Source organism: Melospiza melodia, chromosome 1 (genome assembly GCF_035770615.1).
Source record: "Melospiza melodia melodia isolate bMelMel2 chromosome 1, bMelMel2.pri, whole genome shotgun sequence".
In the NCBI taxonomy this organism is placed as follows: domain Eukaryota; kingdom Metazoa; phylum Chordata; class Aves; order Passeriformes; family Passerellidae; genus Melospiza; species Melospiza melodia.
The window spans coordinates 28,914,744-28,940,773 of record NC_086194.1 but is presented as its reverse complement, the minus strand read 5'-3'; the positions used below and the strand labels follow the sequence as shown (position 1 = coordinate 28,940,773).

Below are 26,030 nucleotides of genomic sequence, written 5' to 3'. Positions count from 1 at the left end.
AATGATAGCCTGGCTTTTTGCTGAGATTCCCTAACAGGAACTGCTGCATGCACGTGGATTTTTGTGGAGATACAAGTGTCTATGTCAGGCTGGAATGTGATGTTCATACTATGGTGTTTTGGTGACAACATCAAAGTGATAAAATTATCTCTGAATTCTAGGCATCTTGGAGTTCAATAATGCATTAACAACCTCATTTTATTTAAAACTTGAAAGGTGTGTTTTCAAGCTGTTACATGACTGTCTTTTAGTCCTTTGTCCTCCTAGCCACTTACTTAGGTCTGTCAGTGTCAGGTGAACTTTGAATTTTCTTCTGCTTTAATTTTGGTTAAGATTGGATATGAAATAAGGAAAGTTGTCTGGTGTAAACTAATTTGCTGGTTAACCTTGCCTTTACCTTTGGCCTTTCCCTTAGTACAGACCACCTTGCGCTTCTAATTAATGCTGCATTTCTGTCACACCCCCTCTGGGGTTTTTTTAGCTTTTAAAAAATATGACTTTGGTTTTTTTGCTTGTGTCTATATCACATCTACTATTGAATTTCGTCAGGCCAGGATTTTATCTTATTTTTAAGAAAAATTACTTAAACCATTTATTCTGATTTTTTAATGATGTTATTTATAATTAAAAGTGCATATAATAATCCAGTTCCAAGGGGTTTCACTGCAAATTTTCAAGCATTCTGTGGGACAAAAACATTACTGATCATACACTTGAGGCTGATATATCTTAAATTTGTTTTGGAGTCGTTTGTGTGACACTCTTTGAAGTGGACTACTATTGCATTTTTAGCTAAAAGCAACCTCTGATATTACTTAGAAACATTTGGTGCCTGGGAAGTATTTTGCCTCTGACAACATTTACAGTAGTTAAGCCAAATATAAGTGGGCTGTTATTTTCCTGCTAATGAGATGGGATGCTGGCCATCATTCTATTAAACAATAGAAGTGATAATAGCCAATGTGAAGGATCTCTGGTGTCTATTTTTCAGTTGACACTCAAAGAAATATTTGAAATGTTTATTTCCTATATTGTTTTTATTATTACAATTGTTTAATTAATCATGTGTTTAATTAGCAGTGTCGAGCTTACTTGGGAAAGCTAATTGTTGATATTGTACTTGGGTTTTAATTGCATTCTCCTTCTCTTTCCAGTGGCTTTTCATGGTCTCCCTGTGAAAATCAAGAAGGAACCCCATAGCCCATGTTCGGAACTTGGCTCCGCTTGCAGTCAAGAGCAACCATTCAAGTTCAGTTATGGGGAAAAGTGCCTGTACAATGTCAGGTAAAGTAATTAGGAGCATATTTGCAGTGAGAACTGCTGGCTTAAATGAGGACTGACGAAAGAGTAATAAAACCATAATAGAGATCTTAGAAAAGTTACCTCTTCAGCAGATAACAGACTGATGAGATAATGCATTTAGCTGATGAACACTGATGGATTTGTTTACAGTTGTGTCAAACACTTACATAATAATTTTAAAGCAGTGTTTTTCATCAAAATGCACATCCTCCATTCCTCCTCCATGGGAGCTAGCCAGAGTTTAAAAACCCAGGGTACAAGCATGAAATAGAAGAAAGGAATATCTTGTTTTCTGTGAGCTGTGTTGAAAGTACTTTCAAAATGCATTATGTGCATTAGGAAAGAGAGATCTGTGTAAAAGGCAAGGGATTGGCAGGTCTGAGCAACACATTAGGTATTTGACAAATTGTGAAGATGTTGTATGTGTATATTCCTGGGTGATTACCTTTTAAAACAGTGTTTCATTAGTTGCATTCAAAAGCAAGTTGTCTTCTTTTATAGGCATAGATAATAAAAGCTTTATTTATTTGTGGGTGGTGGAGGGGCTTGATACCTCTTCATTCCTTATTGACTTTCTTTTGGTTGCATTTACATGTCACTCCTTCCTTTAGTGTCAGCCGTGAAAGATTTCTTATTGACATTTCAGTCTATTTTAGAATCTTTCATCTAGCTTTGATTCTCATCAATGTAGTATGAAAACTGTTAGCACTTAAAGCATTATAGCATTTAACTTTTTGGATATGAATGGGGTAAAAAAAGGAAAAGACTGGCACTTTTGCCAGTTATAAGGAGTGATTTTGGTTTCAAAAATCAAATGAATCCGTTGATGGATTTGATGGGTGCTAAGGGAGCTGATGTAGAAAAGTGTGCAAGCTTGTGCTTACTATTCCTAATGTCTGCATTTCTCCTGGTTAGAAACAGGGATGATCAAAGTGTTCTCAAGTCCTTTCCTGATGTGAGGCACCCTTGAAAATAGCATCTATGTATTTGTAGGACCAGCAGTTTGAGAGAGAGAGAGGGGTAAAAAAACCTGTCAGGAGAGGCTGCTGACATCCTAGTATGGGTAGCTAAGCCAGCATACCATTGTTTTTCTGGGTCAGATCACTTCCCTCTGGCTGTATTGTTTTACTGTCTCACTTTGTGGTTTGTGCAAAAGAAAAAGAGCCTTGACAGGCACTGTCAGCTCTTTGTGCTCTAGTCCAGGTGCTTCTACTTTTATGTATTTTGTATACCTCCTGTTAGAATGTGACTGTAAGACTGAGTCTTTAAAAATACATTTCTGTGTCTCAGAGAAGCAAATGCTGTGCCGAATCACTTGCCTCTAACATGACTTCTTCATTGCTCTTCCTAGTGTAAAGTTGAGAATTCTTCTGCCCAAAACTGGTTCATAAGTTAGCTATAATCCAAAGCTCCTAAATGGGGCACTTGTGGTGATTTTTTTCTGGATGTAGATGCTACGGTTTTGCTTTTTCTTCTTTCTTTGGAAAAAATAACCTACCTTGCTTTTCCCTTGCTTTACTAATAGTGCCTATGATCAGAAACCACAAGTGGGAATGAGGCCCTCCAACCCACCGACGCCATCCAGCACTCCCGTGTCGCCGCTGCACCATGCCTCCCCAAACTCTGCCCAGACCCCGAAACCTGACCGCGTCTTCCCTGCCCACCTCCCTCCATCCCAGTCCATTCCAGACAACAGCTTCCCCATGGATCACAGGTAAAACACAAAACATGGGAAGGTGTTCAGTTGTGGCTCTTATATGGGGTAATACTGACTTCCTGCCCACAGCTCTTCCCTTTTAGGCTGGGGGATCAAGGGTGGAAACCAGCAAGGTTGGTAGTGTCAGAAATGTGTGTGTTCATGAAAGGCTGGCACCCAGCTTAGTGCACTAGTGTATGAGTTCATATTGGCAGGACGGAATTTAAATTACATGTTGGTTCTGTCTTGTGAGGGTGATTACAGTATGCTGGATAATCTCATCTAGGCTCCCTTTCCCACGAAAGGCTGGACACAATGTTTTTTCAAGGTCCCTTCCAACCTGAGCTCTTCTCTAGCTCTGTGATTCACTTGAGGCTAGAAAGCCCTTCAAGGTGATGAAGTCACTAGCAAGCATGTTCCTAGCTATAAATATCTGGCCTCTTGCTAAGCAGTTCACCTATCTAAGGGATAAGTGGCTATGTTGCAGTGTTCCTGCTTCAGAATATTCTTTAGGAGGGTGGATCGTTTTTCCAAGCCCTTCTGTAATGTAGTGTTTCAAAAGAAGATGCCAACATAAACCGTGCTTAAATAACATTAGTCTGAGTAAAAGCCACAAGAGTTAGAGACTAGAATTAAAGCTTAAACTGTCCTTAAGTCACCCTGTTTTGTTTTGATATGTTAGAAATCCCCAGACAACTGTCTTAGCTCAGTTTTGCAACAGATATGTTCAGTGGATTCCCGTTTTTTCAGCCCAAGCACTTGTTTGTGGAATTCTGTTTACTCCAGCCTTTATTGCATGAACCTGTTTTTGTATGCTGAGTTTTGATTGCCCTCGAACATTTAAAATTCCAATGGTGTGTAAAGAGATATATGTTCAGAAACTTGTTTTACCTCTTAACCATTATCAAATTAAGAAAGACCTGAAAAGAAAAACAGTTGTTGGGAGTGTGATTTGCATGTTTCTGCTCTAATAAGGGCTGTTATCTCCAGGGATTTGTGCAGATCACTTTTGAAGGAGGTTGCTAATGTTAATATTGCTGTATTGTGCTCTGCTGAGATAGCTTTAAATACCACCAAGGTTCTCTACAAGCCTTTCTGGCCATCAAGAAACACTGAATTGGCCCCTTCACCTGCCATAGTCCCCATCTCCTCCCCAGCTGTGGACTGTGGTCTAGCCACAAAGGCCCCCAGTGAAGGCAGGCAGTGGATTAGATTACAGGAGGGTGGATAAATGTGTTCCTGTACATACACCAAAGTCAAGCTGCCAGGAGACTGAAATCAGCTGAAGCTAAGTGGCTGATGTGCAGAGAACAGTAGTAAGATTTTTCAGATGAAAAGAAATATTTTGTTATAAAGCTACTTGTAAAGAACTGAACCGGTATGTCAACCCTAACTTCAGTATTTATAGACATTTGCATACATCCTAATGTACTTTCTGTACCCACAACCCTTGCTTTGTGCAAGCTTTGTAGGCTCTTTACATAATTTCTGCTCCCTCCCCATCTCTGATATCCATGTTCTTTAGGGCATTTTGCACTAATGCTTCCCTTCTATTATAGAACATTATGTGTTCTAGTAAAGTCCAAAATAGCTGACTCAAGGAAGAAGAAAAATCATCTCATTTTTCTCCATTTTTAAATAAAAATGGAATTGTAGTGGGAGATATTTTTTTTCCATTTTCTTGTTTATTTTGAATCTTGTCTATGAAGCAAACATGTACTTCATATTTTTGTGAAATTCAAATTTTTGTGATTTACAAGGTGAGATACTACTACAATGACTGTATTCAGAAAACGTCGCTTAAACAAATGACCTGCCTATGTGAGTTCATATAAGCATCTATAACTCAAGGCACAGTGTTTTTGGAGCATGCATTGGTGGCACAGGATAGCATTAATATCTAGTACATACAGCGCATACATCTTCATACAGGGCATGAGTATATGAACGATAAGTGGTCCTAACAAGTACCAACAGGAAACAAATCCACTTGTATAAACAAATGGCTTGATTCCATACAAAGCTTCCAGTACAACAAGTATTATTAACTTCCTTTGAGGCTTTGTGAGTGAGCCTGTTTCTTATTTTATCTTCAAGTTGCAATTTTCTGATTCACTCCTTGACAGTTCTTAATGATAATTTCTGCTTCTTTTTTTGGCTAATGAAAAAAGGAAAAAAAGGAAATGAATGCAGTGCCAGTCAGCCTAACTGTTTCATAATACATTTGAGTTTCTAAGTTTATTTTCTGCAGGTGTAGGTGGAATTGCAAACCCCAATGTTACAGCACAGTACTCTTTCTACCGCAAAAATTATAGTATTTACAGCAGCATTGGAAAAATTCATTTTGTCTCCACTACTGCATGGTAATAGTTTCTATCTCTGTAGTTTCCACAGTATTTATAATTAAGCTGTGATAGTAAATATTTGTCAGAATAAGTTACAGCAGTATTATGACAGATGGTAATAGAGTTTAAATTGTTGTAGAAATATGTACTACCTATGAGTTGATAGTCAAGGGTTTTATTGCTCGTGCAATCAAATTCCTGCATTGTACTTCACTCACACAGTTTTCTCCAAAAGAAAGTCTTTTGCTTGCGTGAATCAAAGCTGGTTCAGACCCAAAGTACAGGAAGCTCAGGAATGATTGGGTCTCCATTTTTCTTTTCTGTGACAGTGTGAAAAGAAGCTTCCAAAGAAAGGCACAAGTTTTTTGGGATATTTTTTAAGTGTCTTGTTTGTAATAAGTGATAACAGGACTGGTAAGCAGTTTGTATTGCAAGAGTATTGCATTTGCTGTTGGTTAGTGTGGACACAATATTACTGCTGTGGTGATTACTACTGTGGTAATTTGCAGGAGATAACTGGAAGACATCGTGCAATTCATCAGGGTCCAGTGGAATAAAAGCATCCTGGTATTCTTCTGTATGATTCTGTACCTGCAGATGTCCAAGTAATTACATTCAGGCCTTTTAGTTCAGTTAGATAGGTTTTATGGAAGAGAAAACAAGCATAGGCTCTTGAGAGTAGCATTTCATGTAAAACAAGATAATTTAAAATTCTCTTCTTTTTTGCCTACTGAAGAGCATTTGGGAATACCAAATGGCAGTGTGGCTTGTACAGATTACAACTTTTATGTAGAAATAACCAAGGGGAAAAGTTAAAGCTGGAGGGTAATTAATTGTTGTAGCAAAAATTTGCACCCTCTCCTTTAACGGGGGTGCTGACATTCCCTTCCTGTTACAGCTGGAGTGCAGTGCCATCCTTGTGAATCGACCTCTCACAACACCACCCCAGAACAGTGGACTTTTACTCTGGAATGTTTCCAAATGTTAGAGCAGACAATACTCTATAAAAAATGTGTTTATTGTGGTCAGAATGATTTCTGTGTAACAGTAAGATGGGTAAGAGTATATTAGAGTAGGAGCAAGATGTTGCTAACGTTTGTGAAAGAGCAGAGAACTCTACACCTCCTTCATGTCACTGTGGTAGAATGTCAGTCTTTCTACTGTTTTGGAGCTGGTGCATCTCCTGTTTGCCTCTTCTGTTGAGGGAAGATATTGAAACCAAAGATATTGAAAGCAAAGATATTGACCTGTGGGGACAGGTCTTAGAGCTGGTATTAATAGGTGGGATTTTTGTTTCTTTGCTTGCCGCTGTTGTACAGAGACAGTGACCCTGATGGGAGCACTTGGCATGATCATAAGCAAAATGTTGGTTTTTGAGAAAGTGATACAGCCACTAATAACGACTTCTGAAGATCTTTGGGAAATGGAACGTAGCTGGAGTCCTTTACATGACCTCTCTAATTTGTGTTCTAGATTTCGCCGCCAGCTCTCTGAACCTTGCAATTCTTTCCCACCTTTGCCTGCAATGCCAAGGGAAGGACGTCCAATATATCAGCGCCAGATGTCTGAACCAAACATCCCTTTCCCGCCTCAAGGTTTTAAGCAGGAGTACCACGATCCAGTTTATGAACACAACGCTATGGTTGGCAGTGCAGCCAGTCAAAATTTCCCCCCTCCTCTGATGATTAAACAGGAACCTAGGGATTTTGCATATGATTCAGGTAGGTGAGATTCTCCTTTAGTTCTGCATAGCAAAACAATATTTCACTCCAAGCCAGTGCTATTGATGTCTTGATTGTATGAATTGAAACTTGCTCTTTTGACACATCTCACAAATTATGTGTGCGACAGCTTACAAAGTATTAAGATTGCTAAATAATACAGTGTGACTTGTGCCACCATTTCTTGCTCTTTAAAAGGCTTCATTTTCTAGAAATCTCTGTCCAGAAACATTAAAGAAGTTGAGGAAGAAAGTAATGGGTGCAAATTTGCTTTGTTAAGAGGGAACTTGTTCTGTACTATCTCATCTTTGAATTTGTGAGCTCCATTTTATGAGTTCTTCCATTTGTGTGCCAGAAATAGAGAACTCTTTCTCCTCTTGCTTGCATTACTTTAAATCAGGAGTAACTCCACTGAAGTGGGGTTTATACAGCTATAAAACCGATGAGGGAGAAGAATCGGCCAAATTGGTGTCAGCTCCTCAGTTTGTGCATACTGCTGTGTTTTGTGGAGGTACATAATCTGAGATGCCAGGTTGCTGATGTAGAGAATACACTGTTGCTATTAATAATGTTTATTATGATTGTGCTTATAGGGCAACTGGAATGGAACCTTATTGCTCTACAGGCAGTACAAAACAGAGGAGGTGGTGGCAGAATCTGCTCTCAATAGGTTCTGATCAAAATAGAAAAGATAAGCAATAGGAAGGATAGAAAAATCAAGGGAATAATACTGTAAATGTTTGACAAAATTTCAACATAATATTTATATTATACTTGGGAAAAGAATGAGAAAATTAAGAAGTCAAAAAAGAAATTGAGTTATGAGTACCAAGTAACAAGGTGAAGGAAGCTACAAAGAAGAAAGCTGGAAAGGTGGTATGAAAAGAAGCTGAGATTAAAACATGAGGAATGCTGTAGGTGGGGTTAAACAGTTGATTGGTATGGAGCCAAGATAATGCAATCAAAATGTTGTTCAGTTTTAGTGTAAGTGATTTCTGCAGCTCCTCTTCAGTGTCTGCCTCGGTCCTGCTTTGTGCATGCTCCACTGTTGAAAGGAAGGGATTTCAGCGTGTCCCAGCTGTGCTTCTGGAGGAGGGTACACTGCTTCCATACACATCCATGATGACTTGGGCAGGGGGAATGGATGGCTCTGTCTGACTTCGGTCTGACTCCGCCTTCTTATTGATGCTGCTGTACTCCCAGGGCTTTCCTTCTTGTTCAGTCTCTGGCTAGATGCTTTTGCAGTTTGTTTTCCAAAGGCTATATGACAGCTGAGTTAAGTGTCCTTTGAAATTTCAGCTCATGAAAGACTATCTTGCAATTTGATATAGTTTAAAACAGTTTTTTTATTTTCTTTTTGTAGCTAACTTAACACTGTCTATCTAGTGGGGTATTTTGTGGTTTCATTAATGTGAAATGCTTGTTGTAGAGTTGATCTCAATGTTAGAATGGGGGAATTTGGAAATGTTTCCTTTCTTATTCTTAACAAGCAAAAAACCAATTGTTAGGAAAATTTGAGTTAGCCCTTAACAGGGAGAGGACCAGGGGTGAAATATTTCTCCAAGCTGAAATATAAGACAAGATGAAAGTGAAATGGAATTACAAGGATCAGATCCAGAACTCAACTCATTCATTGATGAGGGTTCTGAGATCTGTGGCTTTGTGGAGTTATGCATCTCTGGTCCTAGAGCATATGGGAGAGACTGTGTAGTTCATGTGGCAGTGGATAATAAATGGGGGACTGCAGCTTCAGGCACTGCCAGTCCCTTGCAACCTTCACAAGCACTGTTATTCATCTTGCTAAATTAAAGGTCAAAAAAAGGCCCATTTGTAAATATGCTTCTTATTTGGCTCAGAAGTGGGATCTCCTAATTGCATACTGTTACTTTAAATCTGGACTGGCAGCTAACATTCATCTGTCTTTGGAATATTCTGTATGGAAGAAAGCAGGAAATTTTATTCTGAAATGAAGATGTACAAACTCGTATCCAGTCCTGTCATGTCTATTTATTTTGTGCCAGTAAGAACAACATTCCACTTTATAATAATTATCTTCAAGCAAAATTGTTGCTTCTTTTGTAGATGAATGATTAGTTTTTAAAAATGTAATAGCTGTGTAACCAGTGGTCATGAAAAATTAATCTGTTGGTATCAGGAAGTACTTTTATTGGCCTCAGAATCACTGCATTTAAGTTGACACATCTGTACACTCCATAAATTGCAGTCAACAACTGTGGTCTGTTGATATTTTGTCTTGTTACCATCTGTTCTCCAGAAACCATCATTTTCCATCCTTGCTAAGAGTACATTAAATAACCCCTTAGGAAACATAATGTATTTGTCACTGAATCATTGATTTCATTTTTCACCTATGGATGTTCAGGGAAGGAGGAATGCCAGAGTAAAAAGTCTTTTTTTTCATTGTATTTTATTGCAGCTCAGATAAGAATATAGAAACACATTTAAAAAGTTCATTGTAATGCACTGGGATGTTCCTTTTGGGATGTTTTTGAAAGGGACTCGTAAAAGTTCATTGCTTTTGTGCACTGTTCTTTTATACTGTGTGGGAAGCTGATGAATGAAAAGCATTATTATAGAATGATTACAACTCTATTAAAACATGACATTAATTATGACATGGGAAATGGCAGATCAATTAGTTGTAATTGTAATTGCAGGTATGCAATTTCTACTGCAGAATAGAGATAATGGAGATGTTTGAGATAATGGAAAAAGAAAAATGTCAACAGTGTAGAGGCTCTTCCTTATCCGTCCACGCTTCTAGAAGTCACAGTGCATCATATAGGTTCAATCAGACATTTTCTGCCATGGATTTTTTTTTTCCCCATGTCTGACAGTCAGATGTATTTAGTACTTGATGGTAAATCTAGCAACTTTAGTCACAGAAGTGCAGCCAGGGACATACAGAGGTTTGAGATTTTGTGTAATTAATGAATATACTCCAAAAGGCTTCCTAAGACCTTTGTTTACAAGGCCTAATAGTGGGTGTTCCTTTACTGTTAGCACTGCTAGAATTCAGTAATGTATTCAGGTACTTAAACAAAAAGGCCAAACTTGATATAGCTTGTCTCTTCTGTGCTTTGTTTTTGAGCAGGACCTTCACAGGCTTAACCCTTCTTACATGAAGTTGTGTATTTGCAAATATAGTAAGGTATGACTCCTGCTGTGTGTGTATCAATTAATACTAAAAAGCAGGTTTTAAAGCGACATCTTAAATTATTAAATCTTATATTTGGTTTTGCCCAATTGCCCAATATTTGGTTTTGCCCAATTGAAAATAGTTATTTTGCAAAATTGAAATAGTTATTTTGGTTGAGAATTTTTTATAATCATGTCTTTGGAAACTGAAATTTGTCCTACAGTGGTAATGGAGATGAATAGAGGAGGAACTGTTGCTTGCATCTACTACTTACTGATTGCCAGGAATTTTTCTGTCAAAATTTAGATAGATTCCGTACTTCCCGAATGTGTTACAGGCAGGGCTGTTCTCACAGTTTCATTTCAGGGTAGCCTTACAATTAATGCGCTTGAACGGACCTTAGAAAATTTGGATTCTGTCCCTGTCACTTCCGAGACACTGGTCACATCGCTTAAAGAATGAGCCCTCCAGACGGAATTATTAGCCTCCACGTCTTTCTTTCTGAGTTGCTCATCCCTTTAATTCCTGAAGCCTCACAAGCAAATACCTTGTGTTGGCAAGTGAGAATGGATGGGCAACTGCCCCTCTGTTAAAAGAAATGAACGGAGGCCAAGAGACAAATCAGATACATAAACCTGTTTGTTTTGGATACCCAGTTAGAACTGGGTGATTTTTAAAATAACATTATGCACTACATATGTTCAAATCTTAGCTCCTAGGGACTTTCTTTGTGTTTCTAGATGAAGAATTATGGGAACATCAGATAAGGGTCTCAGTATAAGCAGTATAAAAATACATAATACCAAAAATCTGTCAGAAGCAATGTGGCTACTCTGAAAAAACTTGTTGGAGCTGGAATGGCTTTACTGGGGCCTAAAGTTGACCATTCAGCTGTATTATCTTTTCTTGAGAACTTCAGTACATAGACAATGTCCATCCCCTGTAACAAATGAAGCAGAGGCTCCTCCTGCCAAGCTGTTTGCAGCATGGCTCTCCTTCCCACAAAGAGCAAAGAGTTTTGACCTGTGCTCTCAAGACAAGAGTAGTGGAGCAAAAGGCTGTATCATATTTGCAGCAAAGGATTCATATAAAGTTTGTGCAGGAAGTTGTTAATTATGACACTTACTAACCTCCTAAATTTGCTCTTACAGGAATAGGATGTTGGTAGCATTCTGCCATCCATGTTATACATGTATTTCCCTAATAATTAGAAACAGGTTAAAATGCAAGAATCCTCTCAAATTCCTGGTGAGGTGTTTTTTGGAAAGCAAATCAGTGGGTATTAAGGTGGAAAAAGACCCCTAGTAGCACAGTCTTCCCTAGGCGTCAGCCAACGTATTCTTAAATTTGGGATTTTGCAGAATAGCATAAGAGAAAGTGCTGAATTGAAATTTCAAGGGGAAAAAATATTTCTATTTATTTGCAGGTTGATTCCTCCCCCCACCAATTTATTTTTTAAAAAGTTTGTTATTCTATTGTATTGCTGAAGAAAAATTTTAGATATTTGGAGATGCTAGTGTGAAGAGAAAAAGTCAATTGGAGGCAGTGCTGGTTTGCTTTTTCCAGGATATTCTCCAGTGCTGCATTAAATGCATTGACGAGTGCAGCATTTAAAGTGGCACAAGTCATGGTGCTTCCATTACTGTTTTTGATTGTATTCGCTAATTTTTGTACTGTGCTCTGAAAATATAAAGTTCTGTGTGATTGCTAAGTATTATTGCTTCTATTTTTCCCCCTGGGAGATTATTTCACAGACAAATAGACTTCACAGTTAAGAAATATTTCTTGATCATAAACCTAAATTTTCTCTTTGATTGGTTGCATTCCCTTGCTCATAACTACATCTCGTGGAAAGCAATTTATTGGTACTAATGCACCACCTCTAAATCACTGTAGATGGATTGTGTGTGTGCTCTGTCAGTGTGACTCAAGATTTTGTATCTTGCTTCAAAAGTCTTCCAGCTCTCTCTCCAAGTTTCCTTTTTTCTTTTTTTTCCCCCCCTTTTTTAAAATCAGGCTGTTTTGAACACATTTTTATAAAATGCTTTGTGAAACAAAACTGACTCCATCCTTTTCCTGGGTATGGTGCTTAGTACACACATCTCAGAACTGCATCTCCTTGTGGCTTTAAAGAAATTCATATATACAAAAGTACAATTGTTCTCAATGAAAATCCAGATGGCATAAAGGCAGGAGGGGAGAAGGGACAGGGTTTGCTCTTGAGTTAGGAAGTTTAAGAACTCTCCTCACCTCAATTTTGGTTTTGCAGTTTTCCCTGTGGTTTAAAATATTTCAGCCTTGTGTTTTGGGAACTTGTCTTTGCTGTGTTACTTCAGTGAATGAGTATGAATTTTGTTCAATAGTTAAGCTGCACTGGACTTTGTGCTTGCTTTTAAAAGACAAGTCTGCTGTCGGACTGTGTGGTGGCAGAAAATAAGAGCATCTGACAGGGAAACTTGGGAAACCTGGACTTCAGAAGTTTGCTGTGAAGGGCACAAATTTAACTTTTCACTTTCTGTCAATCTAGCTGATTTCCTCTATTCACTATTTCTGCCTGAAATAAATCTGTAGTTAGAAATTATTTCATTTTGCAATGTTACCTTTGTGAACAAAGGAAAGCCTGAATACCAAGTTAATGTGAGTATACAGGCAGGAGATCGTATATGTATTTTTGTTTTCAAGGCAGACAATACGATCTGAAAAATTGTCCTGCAGTCCCTGTTTTTCAAAGAAATGGATAAATATCCTCTAAATCTACAGTTACAGTAAGTGGCACTGGCTAATGATTTGATTTGAGGATTGAAAGCGCAGTCTGGATTTACTCTTTGTGCATTAAGGCAGGTCAAATGGACACAGGCTGCATTTTAAATCAGTAATGGAAGGCTGAAGCCTGCCTTAAACCAATCACATCAGCCTTGCTCAAGACCAATTGATCCCGAGAGACTGAGCCCTGTGAGCATAGCTTTTATATGAATGGACTCTGTGCAGCCTGAAGTTTCATTCATAAAATGGATGCTGAAGGGAAAAAAAAAAAAAAAGCCAACCCACACACGCCAAACCCTGGAATGTCCATTTATGCAGAGCTGAAGGGTGTAGTGTTCCCTCAGCTGCTGCTTTTGCCAGTTGCCTTAAAGTAATGATTAATGCTGCTTGGCCCTGCCTGCCTGCAACCTGACACCATTTATGGCCTTGGTGTGTTTCTAATGTATAGTGAATGAGAAGGCTACATTCTCAAATCAGAAACATAAACAGGAACTGGTTGGTCTGAATTCCATTCAAATATGTCACTTCAGCCGTGCAGTGTTTGTCCAACTTCGATTTTACAGGCAGGGAATGGGGCGGGGGAGAAAAAGCAACACAGACATTTTTGCAGCAAGATTACCAACAAAAGGAGCGAGGGAGAGAGAAAATACTGCTGTCTTTTGTTGAATTCAAAGGAGAGCAATGTTTAAGACACATTTTACAGTTACTGAGGTTAATAAAAGCAAATACATGATTTAAAAGTATGCTCAAAAGATCAGCTCCATGTGGAATTTCAATTCAGAGCTGAATGTATGAGCCTTTGTTTTCCTGTTCTGCTGTACAAAAAGTTACACATCGCCTAGACAGGCTGTTGACATCTGGTCTCACAAAATGCATTGGATGTTGTCATAGATCTAAAAACCAAAGTTGTGGAAAGGAAGATGTTTGCTTAAGGTTTTTTCTGTATCTGTGTAATATTTCCACTTAGACATGAGCCGGTGAGGCCAAACCTAATTCTCTGACAAGTTTTTGTGAAATGAGGTGTATGAAATTAAACTTTAACAATTTTAATCAGCTATTTTTAGAAGGAAGTGTATGTGTATCTATGAGTGCACATTCTTGTAAGTTTGTTTTTTTTTTCCTAGATTGCTGGCACAAAGGCTGATGACTGAGAAAATGCATAAAACCTTCCATTCTGAATGTTTCTAAATTGCATAATGATTTGGGAAAAGATTGCCTAATTTTAAAATAGATTTGTAGAGATTTTTTATTTATTTGTTTTCACCTATGTAATTTCAGTGCACCTACATTTTTTCATGCTTTATCTGCTACTGAAAGAAATAATGCTGACTTTTGTATTGCCAGGACTTTACCATTTTGTAGGACTCGGTTCATTACATAGCTTGTGAAGGGATAAAGCTTTTAAAGGTGGTTGAACTAAAACTTGATCCACCAACATTTGAGTGGTGGGTCAATTGCTTAAGCAATTCTTGTAATTAGTTCCAGTATTTTTACCTGAATATCTCCTTTTGGGGAGATATGAGTTTGAATCTAAACGTGTTCTACAGGTTAAAAAATCCAAAAGAATAATTTTTTACTTCTCCCTGCAAAACACAAATCATGCATTTTTCTTAGTGACTCCTGGTGCTACCTGAGCGATTTGTTGTGATCTTGTTTGAAGAACTGCCGTTCTTACCTAAAAAGGTCCTTTTTTCTGGTGTTTTCACTATTATCTTCACCTTGAGCTGGTCAGAACTTCTCAGTGATGTTGTAAACAGCTGCTTTCCACCAGGAGGCTGAATGTGTTTCAGTGGTGGATGAAGTGCTTCTTTGTAAACAGTTTGTCAGTGCTCTTGGAAATCCATGCACAGAAAAGTTATTTGCAGTGATATTGTGATGTTTTAAGTTTAATGCCAAAAGTATGATGCGTTCTAGTTTGAGCATTTTATTTTTAAAAGGCTACTTTTGTCTCTGCACTTGGTAAAATTCTCTCCCAGTACACCAACCTCCTGCTCATGTAGCAGAGAAGTGCTTGTACCGTGCAGGGGAAGCCTGAAAGGCGCCGGAGGGAGGGCTGGTGTGTTCACAGGGTCAGGCTGGCACATGGCAGTGACTCCAGGTTGGTCCCAGCTACCCAAGGGACTTGTGAATGTCCTTCTGTACCCAGTGGTACAATGGGAGGGAATCTGCATGTGCAGCATTTCTTGTCTGTGGGAAGGCAAAGTGGCACATTTAAGTCTATCTGTGTAGACACACAAACTCTGAATTAATGAAATAGGGGCCAAAATTCACATAAGTACTTTTCAGGCCAAAAGGACAATTTAGAAGGACATGATATAAGTGAAATTGCAGGGTTTCCAGTGAAGTCCCTTCAAAGTTTTGGGGACCAGGTCCTTTTGAAACAGTTCCTTATGGAGTCTGCTCCTAATATGACTTACTTGGTAATAAAGTGTAAGTGGAAAAGTGGGCAGGAAAACAGTTAGAAGGTCGCAGTCTTATTATCACTTTGTTTTAAACCTGTAGGGAAGTAGGCATGTTTTACTGTAAGCTGAGTATTTGGTGAATTTGAGTGACCTGTTAACAGGCTCCCTGACTAAGGCAGCTGCCTGCCAGTGCAGCACAGCTTTCACCTGAGCTGCCACAGGGAGGGTGAGGCCAGGCAGGCAGTTGCTTTCCTCTCCCACCCTGTTTCAGGTGGTCTGTGCCTTCTTAGGCTCCATCTCCTGTCCCTCTGCACATGCACACTTGCAATGCCTCTGTATGGCACTGTGCTTTGTCACCAGCACATGGGCTGCGCCCTGCGCCTCCAGAACTTCAGCTGATGTCGGTAAAGCAAGCTGAAAAGTAATTCAGAAAGAATTTAAAAAAGAGTAAGAGTGTAACATAACAACCTGCCCTTCAGTTAGGGAGGCTGTGTAAAGCCAGAAACAGGAACAGCTGAAGAATAAATCCTTGTTCAGGTTTCCAGTTCCTGCTTTGCTCTGCTTCATTCAGAAGAAGTCAGTCAGTCACTTCCTCCCATAGAATACAGTCTTGTCATTTCATCCCTTTGCCTGCAGAAGCTCCATCTTCCCTGTGTCTGTTCTGGCTGAGGACACAGGCTGAAATTCTGTTATTTTCTGTACAGGGTGGGATTGTGGGAACAAAATCTCATCCTTAACTCTGAATAACAATCAGAAAAGAGGATTTAAGGATTCTTTGTCTGCTCTGAGTTATACAGGGCTGAGACAACCTAACCCCTTAAATTCTGACATGATAATTAGTATGAACTACCTTACCAAGGGACCACTCAAGTGTCTTACTTGATAATGAAACTTGGAATCTGTGCCTGCTAAGTTCAATAGCAGATTTTTCTTGTCCTGAGAAAGTCTGTTTGGGCTTTTTCTGCTTGGATGTATTTTGAAGGAGGCATAGCAGAGCTTATTTCCATTATTTTTCTCTGTGACAGTCCTGGATGAGAAAGCACTTTTGCAGTGTCTAGATTATGTGTACTTTTTAAAACAGCACTATTGTGAAAAAAATGGTTTCATGGTCTAGGATATAAAACCATATTCATTGTTTTAAGATGATTGCTATGTTCCTGTAGTAAGAAGAGCAATTAAGAATGATCCCTAAGTATTCCAAAAGAATAATAAAAGATAAGCAATTTTTTTTACATTTCCATATTTTGTTTTGTTGTTTTTTATTTTCTTTTAAGGGGCTCTGCTGTTCTTGAGCCGATGTAACCTTACAATGTGAATTGCTTCATTAACAGTCTGAAATAAGCTTGTTGTGTGTCTAAATCCAGGCACATTTTTTCTTCAAAGACCAAAACTTGTAAAAAGATGATAAATCAGTCATCTCTTGGATCTTGCCCTGGAAGTATTTCATGGCTTCTGTCTTATTTGTTGTCTTGAAACAATGGTTTAAGAAGAAGGAAACATATAATTGCTCTGTAATTTCTGCACTAAAATGTTTTCTTTTGAAGTAGCTCCACTTAGCATGTAAAAATACTTCTGGGTCTTAGTCAAGCATTTAGTACAATTTAAAACTGCAATACTAAATTTCATTGGTTGGACTTTTTATTAGATAAGGTAGAAATGAAAGCAGCAGGCAATTTAATTAGCAGTAATTTTTCTGGGCAAGTCATTACTTTGATGAACTTCAGAGCAATGTTTATGGCTCCTAATTAACCATGTTAGTCATTTGATTGAATAATCACTTTGGAAATGTTTCTACAATTTGATTAGAGTCTGACCCACTCTGATAGTCATAAATTAACTGATAGCACTTTAGGATAACAAGACTCTAGTTACTTTACGAGAAATAAACTCTTCGTTGCTGTATTTTTTTGGTCCTCTGTGGACTGTTTAAGCACAAGCTAACCAGAAGATTAAGTAATGTTGGTACAAACAATGCTTGCCTTAAAGAGACTCCAGATGTTAATTATAATTGACTTAAGAGCATGGGAGATGAAACCCCAACTTGGCTAAGAAGACAACTTTGTGGATGCATGCATAATTCTTTATTCAGTATACTCTGCTCTATCACTTTGCAGGAGCGGAGTTCATGAGTCAAAAAGGGCTTTGCTGCCAATACTAGACAAGCTTTACCTAAAATAGAAAATAGCATCTGTTTCAGTTCTACAGCTTCCTCTTTTTTACGTAGATTTTTCCATTCTCCTTAGAATTCAATCTACTTGCTAACATGAATGATTCCTTGCAGGTGAAGCACTGCTTGTAGCCTTGACTTCTAGCCTGCAGAGCTATACTTGACTGGGGTGATCACTGAGTCACTGATTCCTGTGGCTGCTCAGAATAGCTGCCTGGGACATTAGAGATTCTCTAGGCCTGAGGAGGCAGGCACCCAGTGTTTAATTGAGAGAGGAGGTAATGAAGAGTTTGGCACAGATGTGCAAGAGGGACCATGGACTGTTAGAGGAAACTTATTATTATTACTGCCCTGTGTTTCACTTGTTTGTGAAGTCAGTGTAAAACTTCATTTTCTTATCCTGCCAAATCTTTGATACTCATCACTAGTCAGTGAACAGTGAAATTTGGAATCACAGTCTGAAAGAGTCTGTAGGCGGTGTTGGAAAAATAATGTCTGCTCTTTCGACCTCTGTTTGCATCTCTTAAAGAGTTACAAGTTACTGGTAACAGATTGCATAGCTTAGGGTAGGAGTTCATCGCAAGATCAAATAGACTTTGTTGAGCAAGACTTTTGATATCCAAGAAGTAGGTTAAACATGGTCTAGAAGGGCAAACATTTACGGTGTGTTTCTGTTTGCAAGTCCCTGTGCACAGGATGTGACTACTTGGGGACAGTGCAAGACAAGGGGAAGAAAAAGAAAGACGTTTGAAGAACACGTTTTTCATTAGTTCTATTTGGCTTTTCTCATTCTTCCTGCAGATTTGAGTAGAGGTGAAGAAGGGCAAATAAATATCAGTATTATTTAGAATATGCACAGTATTTTTTTTAAGGTGTCATTTTTTGTTTTAAACACATAGAAGTGGAGAGTGATATAGATAGACCTAAATTTCTAGATAAAATGCTTAGCAACTGCAGAAAATTTCATTAACCCTTCAAGTCCTTAACCAGAGTCTAAAAAGCATTATCCTACTCTAAATTTACTTTGACATTCCTTGTGTAAATGTAGTGTTTATAAGTGTGACTGGCAGTCTTTTCATCACAATTGATTAAAAACTTTGGGTTGAATTAGATACGAAGATAGATATACAAGCACAGGGTTTAAAATATTCTTGGTCACTGGTGCGGGTTTTTTGGTGAATGGTCCAAAGTGCAGTTGCCATGGGAGTTAGCTTTTAGCAAAGTTGATTACAAGAGGTTTGGAGTTCAGGTGCCTGTGGTAGGTGGGATCTGTGAGCCTCACTTCATGGCTTTCTCCTTGGCCATGCGTGGTGTGGGCTGCTATGAAATGCTATGTGTTGACAGGTTCCCTCTCACTATAAGCTGTGTCCTTTTCTGTTGCTGTTGTGCTTGCAGCTTGTCCCATTGATAATCTGCACACTTTTAATTCCTGACAGTCTTTTGACTTGCATTGTCATCTTCTCCTTTCAGAAGTGCCTAGCTGCCATTCCATTTACATGAGGCAAGAAGGCTTCCTGGCTCACCCAAACAGAACAGAAGTTAAGTTTTCTATTATGTATCACTTTTGTATGAGTGAAATGTAAAAACAAAATTAAAAGCCTGGGGGTATCGGGGGCTCACTGGTTTAATTCTGGTTCTGGGAAGACTTGCATCATCCTTCTTTCCCTTTTCAGTGTTGAGTTTCTGATGCACTGATTTTTTTGTAGTTTCTTTTAGTGCCATGGGTTGATCAGCATAGAAGCAATTATATTATGAACTTAACTCCTTCTGCTTTTCAAGGCCTCTAGCAGTTGAAAGGAAGACACACTTAAAAATTTGTCTGTTTAACCCATTCTGCTCAAGTGATATTTTCCAGGCTGTTAGCATGACAGGCTTAGTTAACTGTGTTAAGTAATCCATTTTATAGTTCAAATTCAGTGAAAGTTTTGGGTTTTTTCTTTTGTTATTACTTTTGCAATGTTTTGATGCACTTTATGCCCAAATTGAGATGTACCAGAATTCCCAATGATTTCAGTAGGACAGAGCTTACATAATTGTCAAAATTAAGAATTCTGAGTAACAGAACGTTACATGTACTAGAAATAAGAAGTCCAACAGAACTAAGATGACTGTGAAAGGGAGGTTATAGCCTCCACTGTCCTGTTTTAGTTTATCTGTCTTACCAATATATTATTTTCTGCTTGTTTGTTTAGGGTTTATTTTTCTTCCAGTGGGCACATTTTAGAAACATGAGGAATCTGGTTTTGAGATTGATGAGAATCCAGATAGACGTATGAATCAAAGTCTTCCAGGAAGACTTCATTTGCTAGTGTAAAGATAGAAGCAAAAAGATAACACATCTGGCTAAAATCCCATCTGCTTCTGGGTTGAAATAAAGACAGAAAAAAAGGGATAGCGTTTAAAAAGGAAGGTAAAACAGGAGATGGAAATTTCTAAGTCTTGTTATATGAAATTATATGTAGTATAGAAGTTTGGTAAGGGACCTGAGAGACATCAGAAAAAATATAAACAAACTGCAGGGATAAGGGCAAAAGAGTTTCAGTTTTAATCATAGCACAGATAGGGGAAAACCCATGTTATCCATGTTATGGTCTTGTAAGGAGTTGGAGGTGGCAGAATTTTCATGAATGACATAAAAAAGCAGTGATGTTAGCTAAATATTTGTTTTCTGTATTTGGAAATCAATCAACAATTTTACAGAATAAAGGTCATGTCAAATCTGATTCTGTTCTTTACTGAAAATAAAAGTTTGATTGATAAAGATGCTTGTATCGTATAGTTTGACTTTTTATGGCATTCAATTTGCCTCTGCGTTACATTCTGATTAAGAAGTTAGCACAAAGCAATATCAATAAAGTACACATTAAATACATTAAGACCTGGCCAACTGACAGATCTAAAAGAGGCTGTCAGCAGGCAATCATCTCTGAATGGATTATAGTTCTGTAGGAATTGATATCAGGAGTGTTGCTATTCAATATTTTCAGTAAAGATATGGAACAAAGTTAATAGATAACTTTATGGCACAAAGATAGAGCAGTAAATAAGGGGCAGGACAGGGCAGTCACAAAGCAGTTTGAATTGTTTGGTTATCTGGGCACATTAAACAAAATGTTTTTTTAATACATGAATGTAGATCAGGCCTGTGGAACAGGGAAACAGTATGTTGGAAAAAAGGATTTTGAGGTGGGCCTCCTCCTCAGCTTCACAGTGGGAAACCAGCCCAACCAAGCACTGTAACCTTAAGGCAAAAAGCCTTCTGCAATGCTTAGGCAGTCAGAAGGAGGGTCAGAGGGCGGCAGGAGAGGAGATGTTTTGTCTCACTCAGTAGCACTGGTGAAACTGGTATTGACATGCAATACAGTTCTGGTTAGGCAAAACATGGGCATAATAGGAAATAGCAGGAATGTGTACAGAATGGTGTGCTAGGAAGGCTGCTGGGTTGTAGACAGTGTCTTTTAATGACAAAATAAAATTTTACAAAATTATCTTAATTGGAAGGAACATCAGGAGCAGTGTGTGAGGGTGACCTGTGTGGGTGTGAGGAGGAAATGCTGAGTGGTACTTCTTAGTCTTGCAGGGAGAAGATCTGCAGGAACTAATGGTTAAATATAAAAGCCATGCTAGTTCAAACAGGAAATGAGCAAACATTTTGTAATAAATCATAGAGAAATATGGGTGCTTTTTCATTTTAGCAGGTGGAGATTAACAGTCTTTTGGGAATGCATATGTTAATTAAACACCCTTGTACTTAGGCCAAAATGTTGGGATTGGGCGGTGTCTAAAGGATGTGGGATATTAATCTGATTCCTGTATAACTTAGTGTTCCCTCTGGCATTGAGCCTGTGATCTCTTTTTTTCTCCATGCATCATTTATATAAACACCTCTCTCTTTTCAACTTACAGGCTGCATGTACGAAAAGGGACCTAGGCAGTTTTATGATGACACTTGCGTTGTTCCAGAGAAGTTTGACGGTATGTATGACACATCTCTTTTTCCTGTGCAGGGAGATGAAAAAGAGATGAGGGACTTTTCTCTGTTGCTGATCAAAAAAGCCCAGTAACGTTCCAATTTAGGGTTCCTTAACACACCATTTGTGGTGCACCCAACCAAAGCTGACCTTTGCTTCTTGAAACCAAAGTCTCCTCTTCAAGAGGATGTCATTTGACTTTTGCCAGCGAAAGATGCTGCATCCAGACTCGTGGCAAAGGAGATGAGTTTTGTACCGTTGAGAAGTCATAAGAGGATTTCCATTGCACTGATGATCACATATTACTTGTTGTTTGAGATGTAATGAAAGCTGTACTTATAATTAACAAAACAGTGGAGAAAGCAGCAGCTTTGGTTTTACTGAGGATTAAGCCTCTTGTTTTGCTGTCTACGAAGTGATGAATAGTGAGAAGTGACTATATAGGGCATTTTTTGTGTTTATGCCAATGTATTTGCACTAGGTTGAATGTACTAGTGGTTTATTTTTCAGTGGGATTGATAACAAATCAATGCCCTGTTCACAACACTACCAATTAAAGCAGATTTTTTAAAGAGGAGTTCTGAGGTCAATTAAAATGAATGGTCCAAATTATCCTCAGTAACTCTGACGTAAAATCAGTTTCCTGGTGTAACTGAGTTGATTTCAGATTTATTTCATTAGAAGCAAAGTAGATGGACACCGTATTTCTTGCCAGTGACTCTGTTAGTCTGCAACTTTGGGAAGTAATTTAGAGACAAATTACTTAAATTTGCTAGAATGGCATTATGTTAGTGGACTCAGGCTAGTGTAGTATTGTTACTATAGCTTTTGCGTTAGTGTGTGTATGTCTGGCTTTATTTATTTCAGCAGGAAAGATTAGATATTTCCTGATAAACTTGTGAACAAATCTTTGACCACAGCTAAAAGTAGGGCTGTAGAATTGGTGTTTTTCTCCTACTTTATTTTGTTTGTTTTGTCCTGAGACTCACTTATGGATTACAAAATATTGCGTGTTTAGCAGCATTTGTTGTATTTGCTGAAAATCTGGAGACTCTGAAATGAAAGTAACCCAGAGAATTGCGCATTCTTCAGAGTATCACCTATATTTTTATGTTGGTAAGAAATAGATAAAAGAGTTTTGAACAATATTAGACCTAACTGAAGGCTGCTCAATTCAGTATTGCCTTGTCACTGCATTGACACAGTCACAGAGTGTTTTATTGAAAGTCTGCTTTATACTGTGGCTTTGTAATGTGAGCTTGTTTGGATGTTTTTAACATTTTTTAAAAGCACATTGTGTCAGGTATTTTTTTGTTCCCCAAAAATGATTGTGGATCTAATCTGAGCACCAGTGTCAGATTTATATGTACATTTATGGGAATGGGATCAGACCCTGTACTACAAGAGGTAAAGACTCGTTAACAGTAGCATTTGTCTATGTCTTCCTTAAAAAACCTTTTGGTTAATTTGGGCATTATACAGGAAAGGGAATGAAAATGAATAAGCAATACAAGAACAGTAAAAGAATTAAATGTTAAGAAGTATTTTTGTGCCTGCAAAGCAAGCAGTCTGCTGCTAGTTTCTATGACTGCCCATTGAGAGAACACCTTGTACTCTAGAAGACTGAACTCTTGATGCAAATAGGTGTGTTTATGCTTGCAGCATGATGTTTTGAGGGAAAAATAGCAGATGTGTCATCAAATTCTGGTCAGTAAAGCAAAAGTTGGATAAGCTCAGGACTAGTCTTGATGTTTCAGAAGTAGATTCTCAGCTGCTTCATTTGAAATCAAAGATCAGCACAAGGAAAGAATTTGATCCTGTATAATACTGTGCTTGCTATTTGCACATTGCACAGCTATCATTACAAGGAAAAAGCCCGTCCTTGAAAAAGAAGGACTTTCAGGACTGGAACTTGAACCTCACATAAACCAAAAAGCCTTGTGCTGATTTATTTGTTTTCCACAGCTATTGAGTCAATTTTCTTTCCTGATTACAAAAGGAAGTGCTCCATTTTTAATATTATTATTCTGCCTTTCACTACACAGAGCCATTCTGTAATGGCTGTCAGAGCATCCTAATGTTGTGGCTGAATTTAAATTCCTGACTTTCCTTATTAAACAGGTCACACTGTTTGTTGGAGGCTTTTGCTGTTTTGATAGTTGAAATGAGGAATTTACCAGTATATGTAGGATTGCAGTCATTGTTTGGAGAAAAAAATGCTGTCTGCTTCAGCATCAGACCTTTCAGCTGTTGTTGTTTGCAGGAGTTGTTCAGTATAAATATGATTCAAAAACAACAAAGACAGTATAGATGTAACAGGATGGTTTTCTCGTTGGCAATTTGTAGAACAGCAAGTAGAATGTTATTGATATTTTTAAAAATGTTTTTCTAGACTTAAAATTTTAGAAAAATTAACTTATTGCTTTTCAGAGGGAATTTAATATGTAGATATGAGTAAAAGTAATTTTGCTCATATGCAAGTCCAATATGCCACAGAGGAACTTGTGTATCTGCAGGATTTACATGCCTATACATAAAGGACATGCTGTTTAAGTCCAAGTCAAATACTTTGTCAAAATTTCCTTAGAAGTATTTGCATGCAAGAGAAGTTTCACTCAATAGGGTTTTGCTCCTTTATGAAGCCTACATTACTTTACCAAAACTGGGGCCTGTGCAAAGTACAAACACAATTCTGCACATTTTGGAGCTGCTTCAAAATTAGTTAACGTGCTTTCAAAGAGAAGATATTACAAAATGGTTTGCAAGAGATTTGTATTTATCAGACCTACATGGGGAGAGACTTAGTGAGACTTCCATAAATCATGAATGAATTTGAATGATTTTTAGTATATTAATATGTGATTGTAAGTCCCCAACAAACAGGGGAATGTTGCATTTGAGGGTGGCTGATTCTTCCCTTTGTTTTGTTACCCCTAATGGTTGCTTTGCCAACTTGTCTGACAAAGTGAGTGCTGGTGTTCCAGGGCATTGCTCCTCTAACGTTGCTGCCGTTGTGCGCAGGAGATGTCAAGCAGGAGCCGGGCATGTACCGCGAGGGCCCCACGTACCAGCGGCGCGGCTCGCTGCAGCTCTGGCAGTTCTTGGTAGCTCTTCTGGACGACCCATCAAACTCTCACTTCATAGCATGGACTGGCCGAGGCATGGAGTTCAAGCTGATTGAGCCAGAGGAGGTGAGTTAGACAGACAGCATGTTCTCACACCCACTGCCCCATCCTGCAAACTTAACTGTGCTCTTTTGGACTTCGGCCTTGTTTTCCTTCAGGATTTTGCTTCAGTAGTGCTTTAGAAGGTTGACAGAAAGGACTGGCAAGGGAAGTGCTTCAGTTAGGGCAGAGGTGTGGCTAAGCACAGATTTGACTTCTAGTCCCACAAAACAATAAAAATGTTGCAAGTACTAGAGTTAAGAAATAGTTCACATTAATTGTGGGGTCTGCATATTTCAGAATCACTTTATGGATGTAACTGTATCCCCAAATCCTTTGAAAATTTGTCCCTTATTAGTCTTTCAACACCAAATATTAGATTCATTAGGTTGAATCATTAGATTGTTTAGTACAGGCTTAGATCCTAGGCTTGCAGACACTCATGCACATGCATGGCTCTTCTGAACCATGAGGTAGATAAAATTACTTATATTCATGAACATTTGCTGAAGCGTGTCTTAGTTCACTTGTGTGATAAACAGGAATAAATTGAATGTTTTATTATGTAAACTGTTTTGGACTAGGTAATGTTATGTAACCTAGCCTGCATTCTAAACTGTCATGGAAATTGTTGGAAGATCAGGTGGATGTGAATTTTGTTGTAAAATTTAAGTGGAGGGTTTAATTAGGGTTGTCAAAAGGCAGTATCATTCTGCTTTACTTTTCTTGCCCCTTGAATATGGTTTTCTAATAGAGAAGACTACATCAAATTTTCTGACGGGATCCCCTCTGAGTTACAGTTGAGTGGGAAGGCTTGGGGGTTTATGGCTGCTTCTGCATTCCACCAGCTATTTCTGCTGTTTGCCATCCATCTACTGGCATTAGGAGTATGAAAGCTTTCTTGCATGTTACTTACATTGTCTGCTAACTGCTCTGTGGAGAAGCTGGAGCAGCTGGGGATGGTGTCAGGACTGATGTCCCTTTCCTTCCTGACGTGGTCTGGCTGAGGAGCAGGTTGCTGCAAGGACCCAGGTGCTGGATCTCGTTTGTCTGAGCATCCCCTGCTCTAGTGATAGTCACCACTACCAGGCAGATCCTGTCATTGTGTATCTGAGGATTTGAACTCAGAATAGCTCTATTCAATATGATACTGAAACTTTGCTGGCAAGCCTGCAGCCTTAGCAGGCTACATGGATTCCTTAGTTGTGTAACCTAAGAACAGAGCAAAATCTTTGGAAAGTTTTTTGTTTGGTTTTGGTGAATGATGCACATGATTTTTTCCCCCTAGCTTAGTCTCATATTTTTTACTCTCTTAGTTTTTTCTTGTCTTTGAGGTATA

At 38.5% G+C, this 26,030-nt stretch overlaps 1 protein-coding gene across 3 annotated transcripts in view; it reads left to right on the top strand.

The window, feature by feature from the left end:
- The window catches only part of ETV1 (ETS variant transcription factor 1), a 65,765-nt gene that overhangs the window by 32,423 nt on the left and 7,312 nt on the right, over positions 1 to 26,030 (top strand). For all 3 annotated transcript variants that reach the window (XM_063152289.1, XM_063152298.1, XM_063152307.1), the window contains 6 exons: positions 1,155 to 1,284; positions 2,828 to 3,016; positions 6,817 to 7,064; positions 19,027 to 19,095; positions 21,463 to 21,531; positions 24,549 to 24,718. In XM_063152289.1, the coding sequence (XP_063008359.1) occupies positions 1,155 to 1,284; positions 2,828 to 3,016; positions 6,817 to 7,064; positions 19,027 to 19,095; positions 21,463 to 21,531; positions 24,549 to 24,718 (875 nt within the window). The remainder of the gene's footprint in view (positions 1 to 1,154; positions 1,285 to 2,827; positions 3,017 to 6,816; positions 7,065 to 19,026; positions 19,096 to 21,462; positions 21,532 to 24,548; positions 24,719 to 26,030) is intronic.